The following is a 26438-nucleotide window of genomic DNA, read 5'->3' as shown; positions in this document are numbered from 1 at the left end:
GTTTCAGAGTTGGGAGAAAAACGACAATGATAAAAGCATCTATCCAGTTGCAAAAGATTTTCCAACTAAAGTGCTCACCCCAAATGTTCAGAACTCTTTCCAGTTGAACATGGTAAACGCCCGGGTATCCCTCCGCGGTGTGGGCGCGAAGACTTACCCCGGCAGGTGAGCACAGAGGCATTTGGTCGTTGACAGTTTTCCACCAGAATGAACAGCGCTGCAACGAAAAATCTTGTATAAGTATTTTCCTTTGCTGTGTGGTTAGTTCTTAAGATAGCTTCTTACAAAGTGTAATCATTGGCTTAGAGAATGCAATCAATTTACATTCTGGCACTTGCTATCAGAGAAACGTTAGGGCAATTGTGCTTAGTCTTTACCTGGGGAATTTGTTTGCACTTCTCCAACCTTCTCTTCATGCCCCAGGAAGTCTGGGGCGAGGCCCCTGAAGCTTTGTTATCCAGCTCCCAGGTGGTCCCCCCTCCCACCTCTGCTCTGTAGCTGGCTCTCCCTTCCCTCTGGCCAAATTCAACTTTACCTCTCCAAGTATCTGGGAGTAACCGGCCTAAGAGATTGATGTTGGCTGAATCTCTGGGTTCCCTCAAATGGACCAAGTCATTAAGCTCAGCTGGGCTTTGCCTGGCACCGAGTTCATGCTGAGCAGCCTGGAGGGGGGTGCGTGTCACAGCTCCAGGCTCACCTGGCTGCACCCCTAGCCCTCCTCTTCTGAAGGTCCCTGCCTCTCAGAGGCTCTGTGACCTCTTGGCTAGAGGCCCACCGGTTGGTTTTATTTTTCTTACCTGGGACTTCCCAAACTTTCTTTTTGTCTTCTCTCCAGGGGCCCGTGGCCAGTTTATCACTTTCCCAAGACATTGCATGAGGCTTCTCCTCTTAGCCTCAGCTTCTCCGTTTATAAAACGGACAGTGTCGGACAGTGTCAGCAACACTTTGGTTGAGGAAAGTCCTGTGGCTGCCCAAGTTCTAAGAGTTTGCAGGCAAGTTTGGCTTCCAGTGGGAACCCAGGTGTGCCTTAAATCATCTGATCAGCGTTTTGATTGGCTTGGGGCCTGTTTGGCAATAATTCAATTATTGCCCAGAATTCCCCATGGTTAAAGCACCATTAACACCAAAAGTCACTTTCAAGGCTCAAGGGCCCAACTTGGCAGGGTCTCCTTCAGGAAATAGGCTCAGAAAGGCTTTTGCTCCCCTGGAGTTAGACTCTATGGGAGCAGCCTTTGCCATAATGGGGAAGGGAGCAGGTTGGTCAACAGGTATTTCAGAGAGCATGGGAGAGCTGGCAGCCGGTGAGGAAATTCTATGGCAGTGGTCCTCAGCCTTCCTAATGCCTCCACCCTTTAATACAGTTCCTCATGTGCTGGTGACCCCCTAACCATAACATTATTTTCGTTGCTACCTCCTGTCATCTTGCTACTTTTATGAATCGGGCCACCCCTGTGAAAGGTTCGTTCAACCCCCAAAGGGGTGGAGACCCACAGGTTGAGAATCTCTGTTCAAGGGAACCATCCTAGTGTTGGGCTGTACAGGCAGAGGAAGGAAAAGAAACCAGCCAGGGGCGTTGGGAGATGATTAATGAACCTCCTTCAAGAACCAGTCACCCAGAGGCTCCTTGGCTGTGTGACAAAAGACAAGTCAAGCAACCTTTCAATGTGTGACCGGTGACTTACATAGACCAGCGATGCCACCTTCTCGGATTAACGGAGAAGCTACTTCACTGCGTTGTGTTTCCGTGCTCCTCAGCACTGGGTGGTAAGCCCTCGGGCCGCTCCCTGGGCCAGGTGCTGGGGGATTCACAACCACCTTTTCCTCCGGACACCACCGGCCCTAGAAGGCTGCAGGGGCGTCGCGTTCGGAAGCCAGCCCCTTACAAGCCACAAGCCCCCTGTCAGCGGTGGGTTTCCACCCTTTACAGGGTTCCGGAGCGCCTCCATCTCTCTAGAGCAGACAGCCTCATCAGTGGCTCCAGCAGGCTGTACTCGCTGGGCCTCAGTTCCTTCTCGGAGCAATGGGCACAGCCATAGGGTCGCGATGACACCTTGACCATGGCAGCGAACTCACAGACGTCGGATCTCTGCCCTCGGCCGGCGCCCCCACCGAAGCGGGGGGCACACAGTAGGCGCTCCGGAAACGCCCGCCGCAAGGAGGCGCGGGTCCACTTCCTGCCCCCGAGCCAGGCTCCCACCACGGCTCCCCGTTGGCCATGTGGCATTCCTGAGGGTGGGGGGCGCAGGAAGACGGTGCCCGCGCGGCCCCGCCCCTCCGGGCGCGGTGGGCGGGGCGGAGCCCCTCGGCCGGCCGGCCCGCCCCGGGGGGTGGGCGTAGCTCTCGGCGCTCCGCACAAAGTTTGTTTTCTCCCTCTGGCCGGTGGGGGAGGGCGCCGGGAGCGTGCAGGGGAGGAGAGGGGATCTGACGTCAGGCCGCGAGGTGCTTTCCAGCCCGGAGCTGTCAGGCCGAGTGTCAGCCAGGCAGGTAAGCCGCGCGCTCCGCCGGGCCCCGGCCGCTGCCAGGCCGCCGGCACGGAGCCCGAGGCCGCGTGGGCCGGGGAGCTGCTCGCCGGAGTCCGTGCGGGGCGCCGGGGGGGCCGAGGGGCGCGCGGACAACTTGGAAAGTTTCTTGCTCTCGGCCGCGCGGGGGAGGGGGCGTCGTCCCGCCGTGTGGGGTGGTGGGTGTGTGCGTTGGAGTTGCGTTTGTGAGTGCTCCACTGCGCTGTGCTGGCGGGGCCCCCGTGGGGGCAAGACCCCCGGGGAAAGCTCGCTCGGGGCCTCTTTTGGGGGGCCCCCAGTTCCCCGAGATCCCAGCCCCGGCGAGGGCCGCCCGTGCCCCGGTTGCGGAGGGCGCGCGGGGGGCGGGTTTGTTTGGTTTCAAAAGTGCACGTTGCTAACCGCCGGCTGGGCCCCCCCTGCGGCCGCGACGGGGAGGGGGCCACTGAGAGTGACAGCTGGGGTGGGGGCCGCGGGCAGGGCCCGGAGCGGGGGCGCTGGGGAGCCCGCGCGAGTTCCCCTTTCCTTTGAAACAAAGGAAAGTCTGTCTGCGAGGCATCTGTCACTCCCAGGCGGGCCAAGAGAGCAGGGCGCGTGGGGCTGGCTACCCGGAGAAAGTTTGTGGCGCCGGGACCCTCGGCCTCCCCGAGAGTGAGCCGAGCCTCCCGCGGGGCCAGCGCGCAGTCCCCGGGGCCGGGGGCGGCCAACATGGAGTCCGGGCGCTGGGTTGGGGGGCGGCGCGGAGGTGGGAGCTCAGCCTCTCCCCTCCCCCTCCGGGCCGAGTTCGGAGCACAAAGCCAAGCGCGCACGCTCGGCCGGCCCCGCGCCCCGAAGTCAGCCTGCGCCGAGCGCAGGGAAGGGGGTGGGAACCAAACTTTTTCCAGCCTCAGGACATACACGTGAGTTTTCTTTCTTCCAGAGTCTGCGCCCTGCCCGGATTTCGGGCCTGCGGGGAAGCTGGGGACAGGTCTGGCCAGGGCTGCGGGGCCGGGGGTGTGGGCGCCCCAAGTGCTGGCGGACGCCTAGCTGCCCTGGGAGCCATGTGCTCGCTTCGTCCTGGTCCGAGAGCGGGGGAGGCTGCGCGCTTTGTGTGAACTGCTGGGAATGTGAGCGCGAGCGCGGGGGTGGGGGGGCGCGGGGGGAGTGGTCAGAAAGTTCCTGCGGGAGTGGCTGCAGCCGGCGTCGTGGGAGTGTGGGGTGCTGTGCAGAGAAAGTACTGCCGCAGGCCAGCGAGGCGAAGAACCGACCGCTGGTGTGATGACGTCTGGCGTTCGCCGTGTCCAGAGAGCTCGTGGGTGGGCAGGTCGGTTGGAGTTCATGGGTGGGCGGATTTCCAGGCATTGTGCTGGCTGCGTGGATCACAGTTGCGGTGAGAGACAGGGGGTGTGCAGGCTGGGTGTGTGTGCGCTGTGTGTCGGTAAGGATCATGGGAGTTGCAATGTTTGCACGGTGGGTTGGTGAAAGTTCTCTTGAGTGCTGTTTGTTTCGTTTGCAGAAGCTGTGTGTGTAGCTAAGTGCGAGTTGGGGGTATCTATGTGGGGACCTGTCTGGGCTGTAGGCTGACGGGGGTGCAGCGGTTGTGTAGAGCGGGGCCATCCCCACGGTCTGCTTCAGGAATCCTGTAGACTGGGACCTGGCTGGCAGCCAGAGTGGAATTTGTACAGATAACCTTGAGCAAACTCATAGCTTACCAGGGCCGCATCCTCGATCCGAGAGCCCAGCTGCCCTAGCCACCTAGAAACGTCTGCCCTTGGGAAATAGCCTGCTATCCTTACTGAGGAGTGGCACCTAGAACTAGGGCCCCTCTCACCTCCAGGTGGCCTGATTGGGAGAGTAGACCCTTCCCTCGAAAGCCTGGCCAGCCGGCCCAGAGATCTGGGCTCCAGCCCAAGTCCAGGAAACAAAACCTAGGAGATGCCAGAGTCTGGCTGGGGGAGCTGTTAAAAGGCTGAGGAGGGAGGAGCCTGGAGATTCTGGCATCAGTTTGGCTTAGAACTTTTGCTTTTAAAATGTAAATATATTTTGCATGTGTGGACAGGAATGAGCAGCTGAGCTGGGTTGTCTAGCTTTCTTTCTGTGACATATGAAAAGGGATGGGGGGGGGACTAAGTCCAGACAGCAGGGAGACAACTTGCCCAGGGTGACTGTCAAATGGAGCTGGGACTAAGTGACAAAGGAGAATGGGAAACACTAACAGGGATCACTCTCTGGTGGGTACACAGTAGGTGCTCAGTAAGTGTTGCGTGGGTGGCTGCAGGGCCAGGATGGTCTATAGAGTTCCAAGTTACTTCAGAGACCTGGAAGGCAAAATGGTAGTCCCGATCCTGGGCTCTGAGGTCATAACAGGATTTTACTGCCTAGCGGTAGATTTTTTTCCATTCTTTTTAAATGATGGTTTTATTGAGATATAATTTATACACTATAGAATTTATCCAAAGTGTACAATTCTATGATCTTTAGTATGTTTTCAGACAAGTTTATCACAGTTAATTTTAGAGCATTTTTCTTAAAAAGAAACTCTGTATCTTTAGCAATTCTGTCCTTACATTTTCCTTTTTTTTTTTTTTTGCTTCCTATTACAGATTTTCTTTTTCTGGATACTTCATACAGATGGGAATATGTAATAATAGTCTTTTGTGACTGGCATCCTTCATGTAGCATAATATTTTTAATATTCACATTTTCGGGGGTGGGGCTTAAACTATAACTCCGCTCCTTTTATGGCAAAATAATATTCCATTCTGAGGAGCTCGTAGCAGCCCTCATGTGCCGAGTAGAGCTTCATTCACAGGTTTCAGAGGCTAGGATCTTTAGGAAGTAGGTCTTCTGAGGTACTTGTGGGTAGGCTGGGACTACAAATGTTTTGGTTAGTAATGGAGTGGCTAACTGCAATGTCCACGTGGGATCCTCTTGAGTCTTAATTGACTCAACAGGGAATGCTTGGGCTTCTTTTGACTTTTATGAACACAGTATCACATTGATGGACATTTAATTATACTTTTGGCTGTCGAAAATAATGCTGCTGAGAACAAGGTTTTATGTGGATGTGTTTTCATTTCACTCATGTAAACACTGAAATTGCTGAGCCTTATGGTGGTAGGATCTTGGGCACTCTCTTAAATCTCCCTGGGAGTTGCTGACCTCTCTATAAAATAATAGCCCCCTTTCCCTCACAAGGGCTTTGTGAGTCTTTGAATGAGATACTAAATGTAAAGTGCCCCCCCCCTGCTGAAACAGAGGAATGGTAGGCCTCATGGGTAGCTGTAATTTCTTTCTAGCCTTGAGCTGTCATTCAGTTCACTAATTGACTTCCGACTACTTGGAATCGTCCTCTCCAGCCTGCCCAGGCTGTGGTGTGGCCTGAGACTGAATTGTGAAGCTTCGGCTTCTGGCTTCCCAGACTCTAGTGATGAGAGGTGTGTTGGGCGGTGGGGGGTGGGGATCGGGAAACGGGTGTGAGGCAGTGATTGGTGTTCCTGTTCCCAACCCCTGTGTCATGTGTTCCAGGCTTCCTCGAGGCGCAGATTAGCCCCTTGAGACCTCCACCATGTCAGACAGTGATGTGGGTGAAGACGAAGGCCCCCTCTCCCTGGCGGGCAAGAGGAAGCGGAGGGGGAATCTGCCCAAAGAGTCTGTGAAGATCCTCAGGGACTGGCTGTACTTGCACCGCTACAACGCTTACCCCTCAGAGCAGGAAAAGCTGAGCCTTTCTGGACAGACCAACCTGTCCGTGCTGCAGGTAAGAGGGGATCCCGTCAAGGAGGTGTCAGGGGGGCTAGGTTCTAGCTCTGGCCCCATCACCTCCACTCTCTAGGCTTGTTGCTTCTTGGGTCAGTGAAAGGGCCAGCCTGCCGTCCTCCATGGGAGGCTCCAAGAAATGAGGGCACGGCAGGATTTCAGACTCTAGTACTCTGAAGAGGGAAGGAACCGTTACTCATGCTGAGGGACCCACATTAATGTGGAAGGCAGGTGGAGCGTGGGAAAGGGAGACATAGTTGAATGTCTGGGATTCAGCCCCAGCCCCAGAGCCATGTTTGGGTGGGACTTTGCTTTCAGTGGGTAAAAGAATTGGGATCTCATCCAGGAAAGGGTGCTCTTGATTCCATCTGTAAAGTAGAATTTATAATCTTCCCTCTGGACCAACAGTTCTCAACCTGGGTGTCCAACAACCCTTTCACAGGGGTGACCTGATTCATAACAGCAAAATTACAGTGATGAAGTAGCAACGAAAATAATGTTATGGTTGGGGGTTCACCACCACATAAGGAATTGTATTAAAGAGTCTGGCATTAGGAAGGTTGAGAACCACTGCTCTAGCCCCTCAGGCCGAAGAACTCATCCCTGGGGCTCCAGTTCAGCCAAAGACAGACAGGCACAGCCTAGAAGGCTGAACCGGAAGGTATTACTCCTGGGAGCAATCAATCCCATGAGGTCACCTGGCAGCATTTGCCCCAGGGGTAAACCTCCTAAGGCCAGTGTTTGGAAAGATGGTCTAAATGGTAAAAACACTGAAAAGAACCGAGAAGAGTATTAATAATTTGTGGAGATTGCAATCAGTGTCACAGAAGAACAAATGCGGATGAATTGTTGAGTGGAATTTGCTTTGTAAACTTTAACTCCCGAGCGCTCGTTCTCTCTCTCTCTCTCTCTCTCTCTCTCTCTCTCTCTCTCTCTCACACACACACACACACACACACACACGAAAAATCTTCCCTAGATGTAAAAATTCTTGGTAGACCAGGTTACACAGATATGCTTAAAAGATAGTCTTTAAAAATCATTAAAGTAACTTCTCTTCAGACGTCCTTGTTCCTCATTCTGTGAGGTGGGCCACCGTGGGCCACCATACAGACTGACCTTCAGTTTGCCTCTCACCTCCCCGGGAGACACAGAGCAGGCTCTCAGCACCAGAGGCCCAGGCCCTCATCAGGAGCCAGACAAGCCTCTCCTCCCCAAGCTCCTTGCCTCTTTCCACCTTTGTCCTTTCTTAATCCATCAGTCCACCCTACAGGGCTGTCTTTACAGTACATTCCTTTACCCCAGCGCCAAAGCTCCAAGTGCTTCAAGTCCCAACTACCCCTCCTTCAGGAAGCCTCGTGGTGTAGATTTGGCCCTGGGAATTCCTGTCTCTTCACTTGCTGGGCAGCAAGAACTTATAGCCTGCCTACAAGAAAGGCTCTAGGGTCACACATAGTTGTAGACTTTGACTCGGATCCCATCTTCCTCGCAAGAGGAAGCCTGGACTTCGGCCCAATCCCTGCCTCCTCCCCAAGCCTCTTTTTCCTCATCTGAACCAGGGAGAGGTGATTTGTAGCACTTTTTTGTAAAGAAGAGGGATTGAGAAGAGTTTAGTGCTCGTGGTGGGTGCTTCCACTCCCATGTTCTGGTTCCTCATCTCTCCTAGGTCACAAGGTCTTGGGCAGACCCAAGGTGTGTCTGGTAGCTTCTAGCATTCCACAGAACACTCCCACTGTGCTGGGCCGGGTTGGGGCTCCAGAGAGGGATCAGACACGTTCCTACCCTCAAGGGGTATCTTTATTTTAGAGTGAAGGTGCTGGAGCAGATCTGGTCACATAGGTTTGCAGAAAGATCTGGGGGAGAGACAGAACTGAGACAAGGTCCTGAGCTAACTTGAGAGCCAAGATTGCCCACATCTACAGCTTGTGTGCACCTCTCTGATCTAGACAGGGTTCTGAGCGAGTCTGAGAGCCAGGATGATGCAGAGCTGTAGTTCCTGTGCTCCTCTCTCTGATCCAGTCTCGTTCTTTCAGTCCATTGTATTAGCCCCAAAGTGCCAAGCTGATTGAATCGTGCACTCCACAGAGCCGCTGTCATCAATCAGGACTGAGTTTGGATCGTCCAAACTAGGAGTTAGCCAGCTTCTTCAGTCAGTTCCTCCAAGACTTTGAGCCCTTGAACTCCTGGCTTTCAGGCCTTCCCCCTTGGCTCTTGTATTACTTCTCTAGTACTGCTGTCACAGAAATACCACAAGTAGATATCTTTAACAAATAACCATCTTCTCACCATTTCTGAGGCTAGAAGTCCAAGTTCAGGATGCCGGCTCTGCTCTGGATTTGGACTTCACGCTCCTCAATAAAGATGCTTGTCAAAGCCACCCACTGTATTTCTGTGTCATCTCAGCATTTGAAAGAGAACCGAGGCAGCTCTGGACAACCATCCACAGCCGTGGACTCTTCCTTATGCCACCCCTTTGGGTTCAGCATCTGTGGTTTCTCAGGAAGAGTTCTCTGACACCACCCCTCCTCCCCCAGCACTGTCCTGTTAGACCATGGGCCACACTATACTGGAATTACTCTGTCTGCAGACTGTTTCTCAGATGAGTAATGTACTGACGGCTTTTAAAGAAAATACTTTTCATGAGCCCCTTCTTCCCTCCAAAGTGTTAACCAGCATTGTTTTAATTGTCATATCACTTAAGTATGTGCAAACATAAAACTGGTTAAATGCATTTAAAATGTCAGAAGGTACTTTAGTAACTTCTAGAGACTTAGCTTTTGAGTGAAATAAATCTATTGCCATAGGCCATGGCTTTCCTAGTCTGGATCACAATGAAAATACAAATTCAAAGCACACTTATGGAGAACAAGTGGTCCCCTAAGACATAATTCCCTCAGCTCTCACTGGGAGAAGTTCGGGTCTGGGGCAAGGAGTAACCCACTCCTGGAGGCCTCTAAGCAGGGGCAGGCTGTGGCCCAACACCCCCTGGAGGGACGCTCTACTGGGGCCACCCTGCTACAGTCCTGCTGGGAGTTGAACAGCAGGAGGGACAATCTTGTTCTCCCTGGACAGAAAGTCTTTCAGTGAGTCTCAAATCATCCACATGTAGGTGATAATTTAGCATCAGCTTAAGACCTCAATTCCCTTACTGGGAAGTGATAACTTCTCCAAGTTAAGTTTCTTTTCTTTCTCAAAGGTTTTTCCTTACTGGCCCTTCTTTGTTCATTTAGCCAATTTCCAACTCCTATACATTTCACCCATGCATATTCTGGAATATGGCTTCTTTCCTATCTTGGTCCAAACCATATCATCTGAACACTGGCCATTATCCTACTTAAAACCATCCATTGGTTCCCGTGGCTTTGATGGCATCATCACCTGCCCTTTTGGCACCTTGAGCCTCATCCCTGGCTGTTCTGTGTTCCCACATCACTAGCTGTTGGCACAGACAGCTTTCCTCCCACCTCTGCCTGACTCCTGATTACGTCCACCTCTAGTGCAGGGCTCCTCAGACTTTTTAAACGGGGGCTAGTTCACTGTCCCTAGGGCCTTTTGGAGGGCCGGACAATAGTTTTAAAAAATACTATGAACAAATTTCTATGCACACTGCACATAACTTATTTTAAAGTAAAATACAAAACTGGGCAAAAACACCCGGCGAGCCGGATAAATATCCTCGGTGGGCTGCATGTGGCCCACGGGCTGTAGTTTGAGAACCCCTGCTCTAGAGCAACAGGGCTCAACGGTGCTTGACTGCTAACTGAAAGACCAGTGGTTTGAGTCCACCATGTGCTCCTTGGGAGAAATATGTGGCAGTCTGCTTCTATGAAGATTATACCTTGGAAACCCCTCTACTCCATCTTATAACATCTCTTTGGCCAGAATTGACTTGAAGGCAATAGTATTTTTTAAAACTAGATCTGCCACCAGTCGGTCAGTTTGTCATAGTGTGTCATCCTGTGTGTTGTGATGCTGTGGAAGCTATGCCATTGGAATTTCAAATATCAACTAGGTCACCATGGTAGAGGTTCTTCAGCAGAACTTTAAGCTAAGACATGGAGGGAGCCCTGGTGGTTTAGTGGTTAAGCATTGGGTTGCTATCCGCATGGTCTGCAGAACAAGACCACCAGCAGCTCCAAGGGAAAGATACTGGGCTTTCGACTGTAGACAGTTAAAGTCTTAAGACCCACCCCACAGGGGTCACTATGAGTCAGCATTGACTCAATGGCATTGAGCCGAGCTGAGACAAAAGGAGGAAAATTCTGGTGGTCTACTTCAGAAAATAAGACAATGAAAATCTTAAGGATCACAACAGAATATTATCTAGCACAGTGCTGGAAGATGAGCCCCAAAGTTGGAAGACATTCAGAATATGTAGTCGGGGAGCATGCCAATGGTCTTGAAGATGATAAAAGGTCAACCACTAGTTTAGACCCAAAAAAGAATCAATACGTTTGAATTGCAATGTTACGGAAGGATGTGGACTATGCAATGAACAAATCACTGGAAAGATTTCATGCTTGGTAAAGTATAGAGCAGTGGTTCTCAACCTTCCTAATTACGCGACCCTTTCATACAGTTCCTCATGTGGTGACCCCCAACCATAAAATTATTTTTGTTGCTACTTCACCACTGTAATTTTGCTACTGCTATGAATCATAATGTAAATATCTGGTATGCAGGATATATTTTCATTGGTACAAATTAAAACATAGTGGTTAATCACAAAATCAATAGGTAATTGGTGAAGAAAGCTGATGGTGCCCGGCTATCAAAAAATTTAGCATCTGGGGTCTTAAAGGATTGAGGATAAACAGGCGGCCATGTAGCTCAGAAACAACAAAGCCCACATGGAAGAACAACACAGCAGCCTGTGCAATCACAAGGTATCGAAGGGATCAGGTATCAGGGATCATCAGAACAAAAAAATCTTACCATAGTGAATGAGGGGGGCAGTGCGGAGTGGAGACCCCAAGCCCATTTGTAGGCCACTGGAGATCCCCTTGCAGAGGGGTCGCAGGGAGGAGACGAGCCAGACAGGGTGCGATGTAGCAATGATGAAAAATACAACTTTCCTCTAGTTCCTAAATGCTTCCTCCCGCCCCACTATTATGATCCCAGTTCTACCTTGCAAGTTTGGCTAGACCAGAGGATGGACACTGGTACAGAAAGAAACCAGAAACACAGGGGATTCAGGGCGGATGATCCCTTCAGGACCAGTGGTGTGAGTGGCGATACTGGGAGGGTAGAAGGAGGTTGGGTTGGAAAGGGGGAACCGATTACAAGGATCTACATGTGACCTCCTCCCTGTGGGACGGACAACAGAAAAGAGCAGGTAAAGGGAGATATCGGACAGGGCAAGATATGACAAAATAATAATTTATAAATTATCAAAGGTTCATCAGGGAAAATGAGCTGATGCCAGGGGCTTAAGTGGAGAGCAAATGTTTTGAGAATGATGAGGGCAGTGAATGTACAAATGTGCTGTACACAATTGATGTATGTGTGGATTGTTATAAGAGTTGTATGAGCCCCTAATAAAACGATTTTAAAAAAACATGAGGAAGCAAAGAAAAAAAATATGTAATTATATGTTGTGAAATATTTATTTTTAATGACAAATGTCTTGTAGCATGGGTAACAGTCTTCATGCCGGGTTCTTGTATGTAGGCGTATCTTCATGTGGGCCGGCCTGCCTGGAGAGGAGAGAGGAGCGGTGTCTCCGTTCTTAGAACCATCTGATGGTCTTAGGTGACCACTGTAAAAAGATTGTTTGACACGCCCGCATCCAGGGGTCTCGACCCACAGGCTGAGAACCCCTGGTATATAGAGTCCACAAAACAGGGAAGACCTTTAATGAGATGGATTAACACAGCTGTGTCCAACAATGGGTTCAAACAATTGGTGAGGGCTGGCCGAACCAGGCAACACTTAGTTCTGTTACACATATAGTCTCAGAATGGGAGCCAGCAGCTAACTAAAAAAAATGCTCTTAGAGAGGCCTTTACTGCCCAGTTGGCAAAGCCTTACGACATAGGCACAGTCAAAGCAGCCTAGAAACTGGTACAAAATGAGAGTTGCATAGACCAATGGTATAGAGTAGAGAACTCAGAAATAAATCCATCCATTCACAGACAACTGGTTTTTGACAAAGGGCCAAAATACATTAAATGGGGATAAGATAAGACAGTCTTTTCAACAAATAGTGCTGGTAAAACTGGATTTCCATTTCAAAAAAAACAGGACCCATACTACCTCTACAAAAACAAACACACTGGATTAGCGCCCTAAATGTAAACGCAAGAACTATGAAGAACACCCGTGAAGAAATATGGACAAATGCAGGGCCCTACTACATGGCAGGAACACACTATCAAGCAAAATGGAAAGCAAGATGCAATAGGTGGCTGTGACCGCCTAAAAATGACAGACACTGGTGCGCATCAGAAGACTTCATCAAAAGAATAAAGAGCCCACAAACTCGGAAAATTTTGGCAATGGCTGATACCTACAATCTACAGAAAATTTCAACATTGCAACAAGAAAAAGAAGAATAATCCATTTTAAAAATGGACAGAAGACAGTGTACCTGAGAAGACAAACGTGAAATACTCATGCGCACAGCCACTGGAGAGACCCAGATCAGACCCCCAGTCCCGGTCCTACCTTCCCCCGCTTTGGTGACGAGCTTCACAAGAACAAGAAACGACAAATGTTGGCGAGCGTGCAGAAAGATTGAGAGCCTCATGCGTGCTGGTGGGACTGTGAAATGTAGGACCACTGTGGAAACGGAATTGGCACTTCCTCAAACAGGACCTAGCAGTCCATCTATTCAGTATATACCTAAAAAGTAAGGAACAAAGCATAAGCAGTTATGCACATCCATGTGCATCTATTCACAATAGCAAGAAGATGGAAACGAGCTAACAGCCCACCAGTGGAAGAATGGATGAAGAAACGTTGGTTCGTACACGCATTGGAATACGATGCATCCATCACCAGAGTGATGATGAAACAAACATCTCAAGACCTGGATGGATTCTGAGCACATTATGTTGAGTGACACTAGTCAATCACAAAGGACAGATACTTGTATGAGACCACGGTTAGGAACAAGAGTGAAGATAAAGGTGTTCAGACCAGAAGAAACACTGTGATGGGTCCCTGGATGGGGGAGGCAAAGGAGAAAAAGAAGCGATCACTGAGGAGCTGGTGGTGGCAGGTCCCCGCAGCAGCCCTGTGTGCAGCAGAAAGAAGCACTGCAGTTCCGGACACTCGTTCTCTGCGCCCACTGTTGTAGCCACTGCGTCCATTCATCTTGTCACTGGTCTTCCTTTGTGCGGCTGCCTCTCTGCTTTCCCTAACATGATGTCCTTTCCCGGGGCAGGTCTCTCCTGAGAATACCTTCAAAGAACATGGGACAATCTCCCAGTCATGGCCTCCAAGGAGCAAGGCTAGAGGGTAGACAGTGTTAACTTGGGAGAAGCCCAAACCAAACTCATTGCCAGTCAGTTGATGCCACTCATAGCGACCCTACAGGACAGGGTAGAACTGCCCCTGTGAGTTTTGGAGGGGCAGGGCAGGTCTTTGAGAGGTTTGTTAAGTTATTGATTACACAGATAAAGATGATCTGCTATTCTGCTGTATAACCCCCCCCACACACACACACACCTGATTCACAGGGCAAAGTCGTATAGGACAGTAGGGACCCTGCTCTATTCTTGGCTTTGTTTGGTGGATGTACGATGGCTGAAATGATCAAAAATGAAAATCAAGTGTTGGCAATATCACCAGAGAACCTCCGAAGTGGGGAAATGAAGTGGCTCATCAATCAGGAAAAACGGACTAAAGTCCCTGGAGGCATCTCTTGCTCCTGTCTTTAATTTTAAAAGTTTAAACAATCTTTTATTAAAGACATCTTCAAATACCAACAAAAGAATATTATAATGAGCCCCAGTACCAACCACCTGGTTTCCACAAGCTTGTTTTATCTCTCCCTGGAGGCTCCTCTTTTGTTTGTCTCCCTTAACCCGCCCCAGAGCACTCATTAGCAAGTCAATGAATCATTTAAATAACTGGTTTGCTGGTCCATGCCTGGGGCTAGCCTGTTGGGTGTGTACACACACACACACACACACAGTCTTTTGTAAAGGATTTTCTCAGGTTCCTTTGACAGCCTCTAAAACAAACCTAATTGGTTGGGGAAGATTTGTGGTTTTCTTTTTCCTTTTTTTTTTCTTACTGGGTCGTAAGCTCATCTCAGCTTTGGAACTGACCGAGTGTTTTGGAGAGCTGGGAGAAGTGATTGTAGTTTTCAAATTACTCAGGAGATTGCTTTCTGAGGAGGGGAAGCCAGCTGGGCAGGTACTGTTCACACCTCCATCCCTCCCTTCTGGAATGAAAGGCACTGGGGGTGTGCTGGGGGGGGGGGGACTGTGGGAAGAGAGAACAGGACCACTCCAGTCCAGTTGGCAGCCAGCCTTCTGAGTAGGGAGACAGACTTAGTTCTGCTCCGCTCACTGACATCCAGTCGGTTCCGACCCAAAGGACAGAATTGAACTGCCCCGATGGGTTTACAGGAGTAGAAAGCCTCATCTTTCGAGATGCAGAAATTCAGTGTGGTTATTTAATTACTAACGTGAATGTTTCTTAAGCGATAAGGTGGTAAGGAAGCAGCGGGGGGCCACCCTGGTGTGGGGTTAAGAAAGGCTACTCCCAGGAAAAAGCCACATCGGAATGGAGTCAGGGCCCCGCTGCCCAGGGCAGGGGCTGCCGTGGAAGGGCACTGAGGGAGAAAGGCTGTGGGTGTGGGCTGGCCTAGCCCTGGGCCTCTTCATCATCTCATCCAGTTTGGCTCCTTTCACTCCCTTTCCAAAGACCTCTTACCTCCCACCTCAGGGGCCCCACCTCAGGGCCTTTCATCTCAATCTTTTTGTGTAAGCTTTTTGGGCTGAGCCCCCTAAGAGAAACCAGTGGGGGAGCCCCAGTGGTCCCTAAACCTTGGTGTCTGAACTCAACTTGCTTTCGTATCTGAGGGGGCTTCAAATGTGTGAAACATGGAATGAAAAGCCAGTGGAATGTTTTAGTCTCCGCCTAGAGCTGGATTGAGGGCCTGTGTTTGGGGAAGGCCTCCCCCCCCCAAGCCCGTCCCCCTCCTTCTCGCCTCTCCCTGCTGTAGCAGCTGAAAAGACAGTCAGAATTGCAGTCTGTTTTCTTATCCCATGCCCTGCTCCCCCTCTTGGCCTTCAGCAGCTTCCTGGGCAAATCTCCTCTCCCGTCCCCATTTGCTATGGTGATTCTGCCATGTCCTTCACCTTGGCCTGGTTAAGAAAACCCTGACGGGCGCTGCCCGGCAGACAGGGCCCTGCATGGTTGAGAGACAGGCTTCCAGGCATCAGGAGCCCGCTCCAGCCTGTACACCACATCAATCACAGAATTCACCTTGGCATTCTCCCGACTGCTTCCCCAAGGACCTAGAGTAGGCATGAGTCACATGGCCCTGTACTGACAGCATGGGATTGGAGCAGTGGGGCTACAGGAAATCCCCACAGCCTGTTATCACAGCTGGCGATGGCGGGCATACGCAGGCCTCCCACCCTAGCCCAGCCCCTGTCAGCTGTGCATTTCCATCTGGATGAGACGAGATGGCCAGGAGGCTGCCAGGCTGGCTGTGGGACAGGGCATTTTCTGCTGTTGTAAGACGCACAAGCCCAAGTGGGAGGTACAACTTGAACCTGGGTGCCCACACCAAACCAAACCTCACTGCCGGCGAGCCAGTTCTGCCCTGGAGGGACATACCTGCTAGCAGCACTCAGCACCACCATGCATCCCTACTTCACTTGATGGGCTAGGCCATTGTGGTGCAGCCATGTCACCTGCATTCCAGGTTCGATTCATGCCCGTCCCTCAGTGAGCACAGGTCAGGAAGTGGCAGCTATACCATATACCCAAGAGGAAAATCCCAGGCCCATTCTCTTTAGGCCTTTTCTCACCTGACAGGCCGCAGACACCAGGCTGTCTGAATCACAGCCCAGACTTTCTGCCCGCTGTGGGTGTGACCTGGAGCAAGTTACCAAGCCAAGGGGCCACAGGATGCAGGGCCGCCCTGATTCTTAATAAGCTGGAGATCTTACATATCTGTCTTACAGGTTGCTGAAGACTAATGAGTACTTAGATTTGGGATGTTTAAAGCAGCCCGATTTGTTTTGCATGCAACAAGTGTTTGTCATGAGGATTATGATAATGGTTATGTTGTTGCGGTCCTCTCTTTGGACAGAACAGAAATCAGGAGCGCAGTGGAAGCTTTGACACGAGAGGCCTGGGTTTGAATTCCAGCTCTTCCACTTGGTGGCTGTGTAACTTTGGGCAAGTTTATTTAATCTCTTGAAGCAGTGGCTTCCTCTCGAGCACTCAATGCCTTTCAGGCTTTGTGGGGGCAGATTAAGTATAATGCAAGTGGCATGGTACTTGGTACCACCAATGCCTAATGGAAGTTAGTTCCCCTCCTTCAATCAGTTCTCAGTTCTGCTTCCACTTGAGGTTCTTCCCCTTGTATCACCAATCAGGATTCCTCGCCATGCTTGTCTTCAGAAGCCTGCTTGTGTACAAGAGCTCAGTTACACTGGGAAGGTCAAAGTTGGGGGTGTATGAAGATGCATGGGGCAAGGAGAAGGAGTAAAGGGCCCAAAGAAGACTCTGGCTCTGCCTAGAGTCCTGGTGCTATCCCTGGGTCACCTGGGAAAAGAGCCACTCCAACTTCAGGTGCACTAGATCTTGCTGTAGGTGGCTGTCCCTTTGGTTGGATAGAGACAGATGGACAGAGCTCATGGGAAGATGTCATAATCAAGGATTTTCTTGGCTAAGGTGGAGTCCAAGAAAGAAGCTTGGTGGCTAATAGAGGTGGAAATGATAGGAGTTGTGAGGAAGCTGGGCCTTTAATCATGACAGTGATCCACTGATCCGAAGTCCCCACATGGAGTGGGCACAGCTGCTTGCCTTGTTCCCCTACAGCAGCTGGTTCTGTCCTGAAATGATCTGTCTATGAATGGAGGAGACACGGAGCCAGGAGGAGGATCTAGAGTGTGAAATTCAGGTCAGAGTACAGTTCAGACCAAAGCTGCTTAAACTAGATTTTACTTCTATTTAAGTTTTATTAGCACTTTATCCACGTGTTATACAAGTCAATAATTCATTCATATCAAGAAGAGTTGCATGTGCATTTAACATTAGCTACACGAATGGATTTTGAACATGCATCTAAGAACACTTAATTCTTCTGATGTGGTGCTGCTTCAATACTTGCCTTCATGAAGCGATCACTGAAGATGTGGGCGCTATAGCAAAGTGTTAATGAAGAAAGCAGATGGTGCCTGGCTATCAGAAAAAAGTATCTAGGGTCTAAAAGGGTTGGCTTAAAACAAGCAGGCATCCAAGTGAGGTCTCAGCTACATCTACATGCAAGGAACACACCACCCTGTTTGACCCAAAGATTGTAAATAATAGGATCCAGGATCCAAGGGAGAACTGTATCAGAGCTTAAATTCTGAGCACCCAGTTTGCAGAAGGCTACGGGTGACAGTGGAAATCCAAAATCCATTTGCAGAGGCCCCCAGGGATGAAGCCTCTTTCGAGTCCCTTCTGGCCACTGACCCGGGCTATGAATAGCCCTGCCGTGGGTGCGCTGGGACAGGGGGGCTGAGGCTGACAGCTTCCACCTCCCATTCGTTCTCCCTTCTGACCCATTCGAAATTCCTTCTGGTCTATTGTTTCTGTGTTCTCTCTGAATGAGTGAGGTTCTCTCTGTTTTCACTCATTATTTGTATGTATGGAGTTGTTTTGCCTATTTTTCTTTTTATGAAATCCAGTCAAGGTAAACCTTAGAGATAATCTGTATAACTGGATTAATGGTTGTTAGGGCTATGGCAGAAGTTAGGGAATGGAGTGATAATGAGTACAGGAAAGAAGAAAATGTTCTGAAATAGATTTATTTAAAGCATTGAATTGTATGGCATATGAACTATGTGCCAATAAAGGTGTTTTTAAAAAGCCTGTGTTTAAGACCCATAGGGCATCACGTAGGTGGACGTGAGGGTTGTGAGAACTTAGCACTAAAGAAAGGGTTTGTGAGCAAACAATGACCAACAGTTAACTTAAAGTCAAACAAAGAATCCTATGTGTTTCTGGCAGCCCTTGCCCATGTTGCAAATACTTTGGGCGTAAAGGGGTCATGGGTCACAACTGGGAACAGTGTAAGACACCTTTATTTAGACCAATGTTTCCCAAGGTGGCTACCCTGCCCCTCAGGGATGCTAGAATGATCCAGGGACCTGCAGCAGCAGGTACCTCCACTTGGATTATGGATTATGGGTACAAAAGGTTTTCACTTCCAGGGTGGTGCTGCATACTTTTCTTTTTCGCTGAAAGGGAGGTGGTAGGCCCCATAAATATGGTAATCTGTGGTTTAAACATCCTATTTTATTTTCCTAGGTGTGCCGTAGCAAAGCCACAAATCTGAGAGCAACAAATTAATTTTTTCACAACTGGATCCTAGAAGTCTCATCAGGGCCCTGCTTCTCTGAAGGAGGGAAAGAGCCTGCCTCCTAGAGCTGCACTAGTCTAGTCTTCCCTGTCTTAACGTAACTGTCTCTCCCGTGTGTGTATCTCAGTGCGGCCTCTTACGACGATATCAGTCACTGAAGCTAAGAGCTACCCCAATCTAGTAAGACTTCATCTTAACCAATCACATCTGCAAAGACACTCTTTCCAGTGACATTCTTTTTTTTTTTTTATTTAATAAATCTTTTTAGTAGGGGCTCATACAACTCTTATCACAATCCATACATACATCAATTGACTAAAGCACCCTTATACATTCGTTGCCCTTGTCATTCTCAAAATTCTCCAGTGACATATTCTTGAGGTTCTGGGTGGACATGAGTTTTGTGGGCACTGTTTAACCCTCTTATAGACTCCTGAACCCTTTGCCACAGTGTTCTAGCCTAGCAGGACCAGCTCTGTCCACTCACACCTGCCATTCTCCCTCTGTCACTTCTTCAAGACAACTCACTTCTGCCTCAGGAACTTGGCATTTCCGGTTCCTCTACCTAGAAATTCCTCTTCCAAAAACTTCCTGTGCCACCAATTCTTTTTTGTCCTTTGGGTTTAGGGGTGGCATTCTCTCTCGTCCTTATATGCCTCTCCTTCGTTCCTGTCTTCCTTGGCACTGAGCAGTGCTTCTTCTGCTTGTTTTTTATCCATCTCTCTGACAAGATAGACTGGAGACTCCACAGGCAGGGTGCTGGTATGTTTAATTCTTAAAAGCATCACCCCAGTATCAAGATAGAACGGGGCCTGACCGTCGCGCACGTGCAATAAATACAGCCTGAATGAACAGGAAGCCGTACAAAGGGGAGCCGGAGGGAAGGCTAAGAAGTGCTCGTTGGACTGCCCTACTGAGAAAGTTAGAGGTAGTAGGTCCAGTTACACCCACAGAAAATGGTGCAGAGAGGCATGACTACAGACCCAGGTTTGGAGATAGATGGCTACAGGTGGACTCCTGCTGAGTTCACCAGCAATATTTGAGATGGTCAAATCCCTAAGGCTGGTGTGATTAGTAGAGGAACATTCTGTACACATCCCTAACCACTTGCCATGGAGTGAATTCCAGTTCAAAGCCACCCTATAGAACAAAGTAGTTGTCCTACAGGGTGTCTGTGGCTGTAATCTTTACAGAAATAGATTGCCCTAGCTTTCTCCTGCTACGAGGCTGGTGGGCTCAAATCACTGACCTTTGGTTAGCAGCCAAAGTGCTTAACCCCAGCACCCCTTGGGCTCCTCATCGATGTCCCAAACCAGACTCACTCTAGCTCATAGCCACCTTTTTGGGCAGAGTAGAACTGTCCTGTCTCCTTTCTAAGGCTGTGCTCAGGGAGGCCCTATCTAGGCGTTCCTGAAACGGTCACATCTTTGGAGGAGCAACCAGCCTCTTCTTTCCCCTCCGAGCAGCTGGTGGGTTGGAGCTACCCCAGACGTAGCCAGGGCTCCTTCACTAGTAAATGGATGGCAGCTTCTGGTGAATTCTTCTGCAGGGAATGTGCCCAGGAAGCTGGGAAAGGGGTATGGGTACCATGTCATCCTTTGCTCCCACATGTACACTCAGTTTCTGATGTTTCCTCTCCCAGTGGCATCTGAGTTGGCAAGAGTGATTGGAAGGAGACGGCCCAGAAAAGATCATAGAAGGCTGTGTTTGCCTATTAGCAAGATAAGCCCAGGTGGCGTCGTGGTTACTCATTAGGCTGCCAACCGTAAGGTCAGCAGTTCCTGCCAGCATTTTACTCACAGGAGCAGTTCTTCTCTGTCCTATAGGGTCACTGAGTCAGAATCTACTTGGTGACAGTGAGTTTGGTTTTGGTTATTTAGCAAAAAGAATTGATCCACCACCACCCCCTAAAATACTCCACATTTTATTGAGAGCTAATACATTATCCCACATTTCAGTCACATCAAGCGGTATTGGACAGTTGCTACCACAGTTTCAAGACACTTTTCCTTGTTCTTGAGCCCCTTTTATCAGCTCCCCTTCCCGCCTCCCCCACTGTATCCCCAGGAATCCTTATTTTACTTGTCTCTCTAGGTTCATCTAAGAATTGATGTTTTGAAACAGGTTTTAGATTTGTGCACTTCCATTAGCCATGCAGCTAAGAAATGTTTCTAATTTAATCCCTATTTCTCAATAATGCAGAAATGAGTTTCTATAAAGTTGATCTTGTCATGTTGGGGGGGGGGGAGGTGGGAATGGTGGATGCTTTTAGAAGGTTAAGAATGATGCCAAGATCAGGTGCCTGTTGCTCTCTGACGTGCAGAGACTGTATTCACATTCTTCCTGAACTGCGGCTACCCTGTGTCTATCTACCCAGGTAGGAAAGAGGCCATGCCAGGCCCTGTGTCTAATACCTTGCGCCAGCCTCTGCTTGGAGTGGTAGGCATTTCCCATATGGGGAGGGCATTCCAGAAAGAAGGAATGCACTGTCCACAGGCCTGGACCATTTTGTGAAAAACAAAGCAAGGGCTGGAATGAGCAGGTACAGTTCGACCCTGCTGATGGATGGAAGGTGGGAGGTCAGTGCCTGCGTGGCTGGAAATGGAGGCCATGATGGCAGATTGCAGACTCTGGACTGGATCCTACAGGTGGTAGGGGACAAACGGCCGTTTTCTAGAACAGGGGTGGCAGTCATTTACATGGTAGAGAACTGGCAGTCAGTGATGAGGGTGGAGTGTTTAAAGTCCCAACAGGTGGGGAGTACGGTGTTAGCTATGTCTCCCTGCCCCCCACTCCCCCCCCAGCCGCCCCCCCCCCGTATCCAGACAGCAAGTTCCAGAAGAATGCCTGACTTCAACTCATTTTGCCAACGCAGAGATGTATGGCTTCGCAGCAGGGAGAAATTCCATTCTTTTTGAGTAGATCCCGGAAGATGAAACCATCAGCCACAGCAGAGCAGGGCTGGGTTCAGTGCTGCTCCGCATCACGGGGAAGACTTGAAGGGTGTTGGTTGAGTACGCATCCACCTGGTCCCACTCTTAAAAACTAGAGTGATTTGTCTTCTAAACGACAGTCCCCTTGTGCCTTTTGAGTCTCTGGCCTGCAGTCAGACTCTGCTCCAACCTTAGGAGTGTCTCATCCGCTCTCTTACTTCATCCACCCACTGCATGATTCGCCATTCCCAGAGTGATCAATCAAACATCTGTCCTCTTCCCTAACAGAATCTAAACTAGTAACCCAGCTCCCTGCTTCCACTCTGTTCTTCTGTGGCTTCCCATTGCCCTTAGAATAAAGAACCAAATCCTTTTTCTAGAAGTTTCCACTCAAGCTCCAGCCACACTATCCTCCCTTCTCTGCTACCTACCTATCACCTTCCAGGGGGTCTCTGCACAGGTTGATCTCTCAACCTTCCTAAAGCCATGACCCTTTAATACAGTTCTTCATGTGGTGGTGACCCCCAACCATATTATTTAAAATTTATTTTATTGGCTCATACAACTCTTTATCACAATCCATACCATAAAATTATTTTTGTTACTACTTCATAACTACTTTTGCTGTTATGAATTGTAAATATTTGATAGGATATTTTTTCATTGTTACAGATTGAACCATAATTTAAACATAGTGATGAATCACAAAAACAATATGTAATTATATATTGTGAAATTTTTTTCTTCTTAAAAAATCATTTTATTGGGGGTTTATACAGCTCATATAACAATCCATACATACATCCATTGTGTCGTGAACATTTGTATATTTGTTGTCATCATTTCAAAATATTTTTAAAAAATCATTTTATTGGGGCTCATATAATTCTTTTTTTTAACATTTTATTAGAGGCTCATACAACTCTTACAACAATCCATACATATACATACATCAATTGTATAAAGCACATCCGTACATTCTTTGCCCTAATCATTTTCAAAGCATTTGCTCTCCACTTAAGCCCTTTGCATCAGGTCCTCTTTTTTTTTACCCCCTCCCCGGTGCCCTCTCCCTGAAATATTTCTTTTAATGACAAATACATGAAATTTTGCCTTGAAGCATGGTGTAGCATGGGTAACAGTCTTCACGCTGGGTGTTCTTATGTGGGCAGACCCGTTTGGAGATGGATAGAGGAGTGGAAATCTCTGTTCTCCGAAGGTCTTAGGCGACCCTTGTGAAAGGGTCATTTGACTCCCCCCCCTCCACACACACACACACAAGGGGTCATGACCCACAGGTTGAGAACTGCTGCTCTAAAGCAAATGCTCTTCCTTCTTGATAATCTTCAGTGCTCAATTTTAGATGTTTTTCTTCAGAGGATACTTTCCACAAAAACCAGATTGGGTCCCTGTTAACTGTAACCGCACCGTGTACTTTCCCTGCACTGGCAAATCACAGTTGTTGTGTGACATTCACTTGTTTCATGCTTAGCTGTCTCTTCCCACCATGAACCTTTCTTGAGGGCTGGGGTCATGACTGCATCTGCCATTCTGTTCGTGGGGCCTAAAAAATAGTAGGGTGTCGCATGTCTATTTTCAAATATATGAACTGATGGCAGTCTCTTATGTCCGTTCCAGATATGTAACTGGTTCATCAATGCCCGACGGCGGCTTCTCCCAGACATGCTTCGGAAGGATGGCAAAGACCCTAACCAGTTCACCATTTCCCGCCGTGGGGGCAAGGCCTCAGATGTGGCCCTCCCGCGGGGCAGCAGCCCTTCGGTGATGGCTGTGTCTGTCCCAACCCCCACCAGTGTGCTCTCTCTCTCTGTGTGCCCCATGCCCCTCCACTCGGGCCAGGGGGAGAATCCAGCAGCTACCTTTTCACAGGGGGAGCTGGAGCCTCCCAAGTCCTTGGTCACCCCTGGAAGCACGCTCACCCTGCTCACCAGGGCAGAGGCTGGGAGCCCCACAGGTGGACTCTTCAACACACCGCCACCCACGCCCCCGGAGCAGGACAAGGAGGACTTCAGCAGCTTCCAGCTACTGGTGGAGGTGGCGCTGCAGAGGGCTGCTGAGATGGAGCTTCAGAAGCAGCAGGACCCAGCACTGCCCTTGCTGCACCCCCCCATCCCTTTGGTGTCTGAAAACCCCAAGTAGGCATCTGCCACCAGGGCTGCTGGAGGCTCGAGCGAGTTGTCCTGGGTTTTCCGTTTGGGTTCCCTTTCACGCAGAGGGTTTTCTATGCATCACTGCCAAGCATCAGGACCGTCTCCTCTGTCCGGAGGTCTTCAGCAGGAATATGCCGTGTGGCGTCACTGCACTGTGATGGGGCCCTCTCCTCAATGGACTTCTGCCCCGTCTCCAGGCCCCTCCTCACTGGGGAGGGTCTCCTCACGGGATTGGAGATGGGCAAGGTGCTGCTGCTGCTGCTGCTTCTCCAGAGACTCCCCGGTTCCCTTTGTGCCAGCCTGGTTCCCAGGGCTGGACTCAGGAAACCCACCAAGTTCACACCTCTGCCGGTTCCGGTGGTCCCTGAGTGGGGGGACCTTTTTAAGCCAAGTGTGGACATTCCAAGTTCCTAAGTGTGAACAAAAGAAAAGAACTCCGCAGGTGTAACAGAACCGACTCCAGTTGAATGTGTGGGTTTTCTCGCTAACCTCTCTCATTCCCCCTTTTTGCTGTGGTCTGCCTTAATGGAAGTAGTTAGCTCAGGTGTGGGGCAAGAGGGTTTGTTGCTGATGGAGTCTGATGAACTGGGAATGACCCACTACTGGAACTTGGATTTGTTTCCCAAGGCAGAGCAGGCTTTTATTTTGGGACCAGCTAAAGCCCCGAAGTAGTGGGGAAATTCCAAATGGTGGTTCCTGTGTTGCTGGTTTGGTTTACCAAAAAAGGAAGACAACTTTTATGGCCTGTGGCTCTTCTCTCAGCCAAGGTAGAGGGTCCTCCAGAGAATCTGACCAAACCTTCTAGGCACAGAGCAGAGAAGGATATCAAACCAGACAGCTGGTTGTTTTAAGTTTTTGTTTTATTTTATTTGGGGTGGGGTGGGGTGGGGGTGGGGAGTAAGCTAGATTGAAGCAGCAGGGGTTTCTTTGTTGTTTTTCTAATATTTTCCTGTTTCTTTATTCCTGTCTGGCTTTGCCCTGCAACCTGAGTTGTAAGTTCTTTTATAGGAACTTGCATTAGCTGGGGCCCAAATGTCAAAAGATTCCCACTGCTCCTACTTGGAGAGAAGTGAGCCATCTAGTGGCCGGGGATCTGTTCTCCTCAAGCAGGCCGCCTTTCCCACAATGATTCCTGGAGGAAGCTGGCGACACCCCCCCCAGCTGTCTGAGCAGAAGCCCCGGGTAGGCTATTCTGCCTGCGCCCTCTCTGTTGCACCTTTACTGTACGTTGGAATGCCAGAGAGCAGGGTCCGCCCCCCTCCCCCCACTTCACAGTAAAAGAGATAGTCATTCTCCCCCCACAAACCTCGTTTTTTATCTTACTGTTTCAGAGCAGACAGTGTTCAATGGCAATATACCCCATCCTTATGTACCCTAAGAAACACTAATCCTAGGCGGTTATTCAGCCTAAACAGCCTTATTCAGAGTAGCATTGTTGGGTGGAGCAAGAAGCCAGAAAACCCCAGACTGGTTTCTGAGGTTGCCAGGTGTTGAGCCCAAGGAGGAGAAGGGAGGGTCCCTGGGCTTTGACAGACGTGTGGGTCTGGCTAGGAGAAAGGCAAGCAGCATGTCCTTTCTGAGAAGACCCCTGAAACCTGCAGGAATCCCCCCCCCCACACCACCTCTTGCTGTGGGAGTGGGGGCTACTTATTCCAGGAGAGTTTTCCGATGGATACTTTCCCTGGTGCTCTCCCCCACCAGCCTCTTCCTTCTGCCCACTCCTTGGTGTCCATGGGGATAAGGGAGCCCCTCACCCTCCTGAGACCCAGCTGGGGAAGAGGGAACAGGGCTTAGGAAGCTGTTGCTGGCCTGGTCTCTTCCACCCCACCTGCATCTGTTAACCAGGAGCTTGTATTGTAGCAGGGGACTAGGGAAGTATTGGTTTGAGGTGAGATTTTCCCCATCCCACAGTTAACTGCGCAACAGAGATGGTGAAGAGTGGGGGAGACCATGCTGCTGAATTCCAGTTGGCATTCCCCCAGGTGTGAAATGGGGTGGCTAGGGGTGGGACAGCCCCTGTTGGGTTTGGTTGTGAGACAGACTCGGAGAAAAGCACAGTTATCCCATTGAATTATCTGAGCAAAAAACTACTGTAAATAACTTCTGTTGTTGTCTTTTGTCAAATAAAGTTTGTTTTTGTTTGTTGGTTTGTTTTGTTTTCAGAGTAAGGTGATTCTTGGCTACAACTCCGGCTGGCCCAGGCCTGGAGAGAGCAGCACACTTGTGGAGTTTGTGCAGGGCTTCTGGCTCTTCCCACCCTCCCTCTAGTGGCGTAAACTGGTAGTGTTGTGCCCCTCTTCCCAATGTGTGCAGTGTTCTGTGTCCCAATGGATTGGTCAGTATTCCTTGGAAGCAACAGCCAAAGTGAGATTAGCAAAAGGGGAAAGGAGGTAATTTTAGGAAACTGGTCATTTACTCTCCACCCTGCAACAAGGCAAGAGCATGACCATAGTGTGGAGTCAGCATTGATGAGATGGGTGCTTCAGTCATGTCTAAAAACAGTACCTCCTCGGGACTTCCCTATTACTTAAGATCACAAATTCCCCTTTTTTGCTTAAGCTAG

At 49.7% G+C, this 26438-nt stretch overlaps 1 protein-coding gene across 1 annotated transcript; it reads left to right on the top strand.

Moving 5' to 3' along the window:
- The first annotated feature begins 2310 nt into the window (after positions 1-2310).
- On the top strand, positions 2311-26016 carry TGIF2 (TGFB induced factor homeobox 2). Its single transcript, XM_075563671.1, has 3 exons — positions 2311-2484; positions 6003-6234; positions 23343-26016. The coding sequence occupies exons 2-3, from the start codon at positions 6043-6045 to the stop codon at positions 23862-23864; spliced, it is 714 nt and encodes a 237-aa protein (XP_075419786.1). The 5' UTR covers positions 2311-2484; positions 6003-6042; the 3' UTR covers positions 23865-26016.
- Positions 26017-26438: the final 422 nt, after the last annotated feature.

The sequence above is a fragment of the Tenrec ecaudatus genome, chromosome 12 (genome assembly GCF_050624435.1).
Source record: "Tenrec ecaudatus isolate mTenEca1 chromosome 12, mTenEca1.hap1, whole genome shotgun sequence".
NCBI lineage: Eukaryota > Metazoa > Chordata > Mammalia > Afrosoricida > Tenrecidae > Tenrec > Tenrec ecaudatus.
The sequence above is the reverse complement of the archived record's forward strand: the minus strand, read 5'-3'. Positions and strand labels throughout refer to the sequence as shown.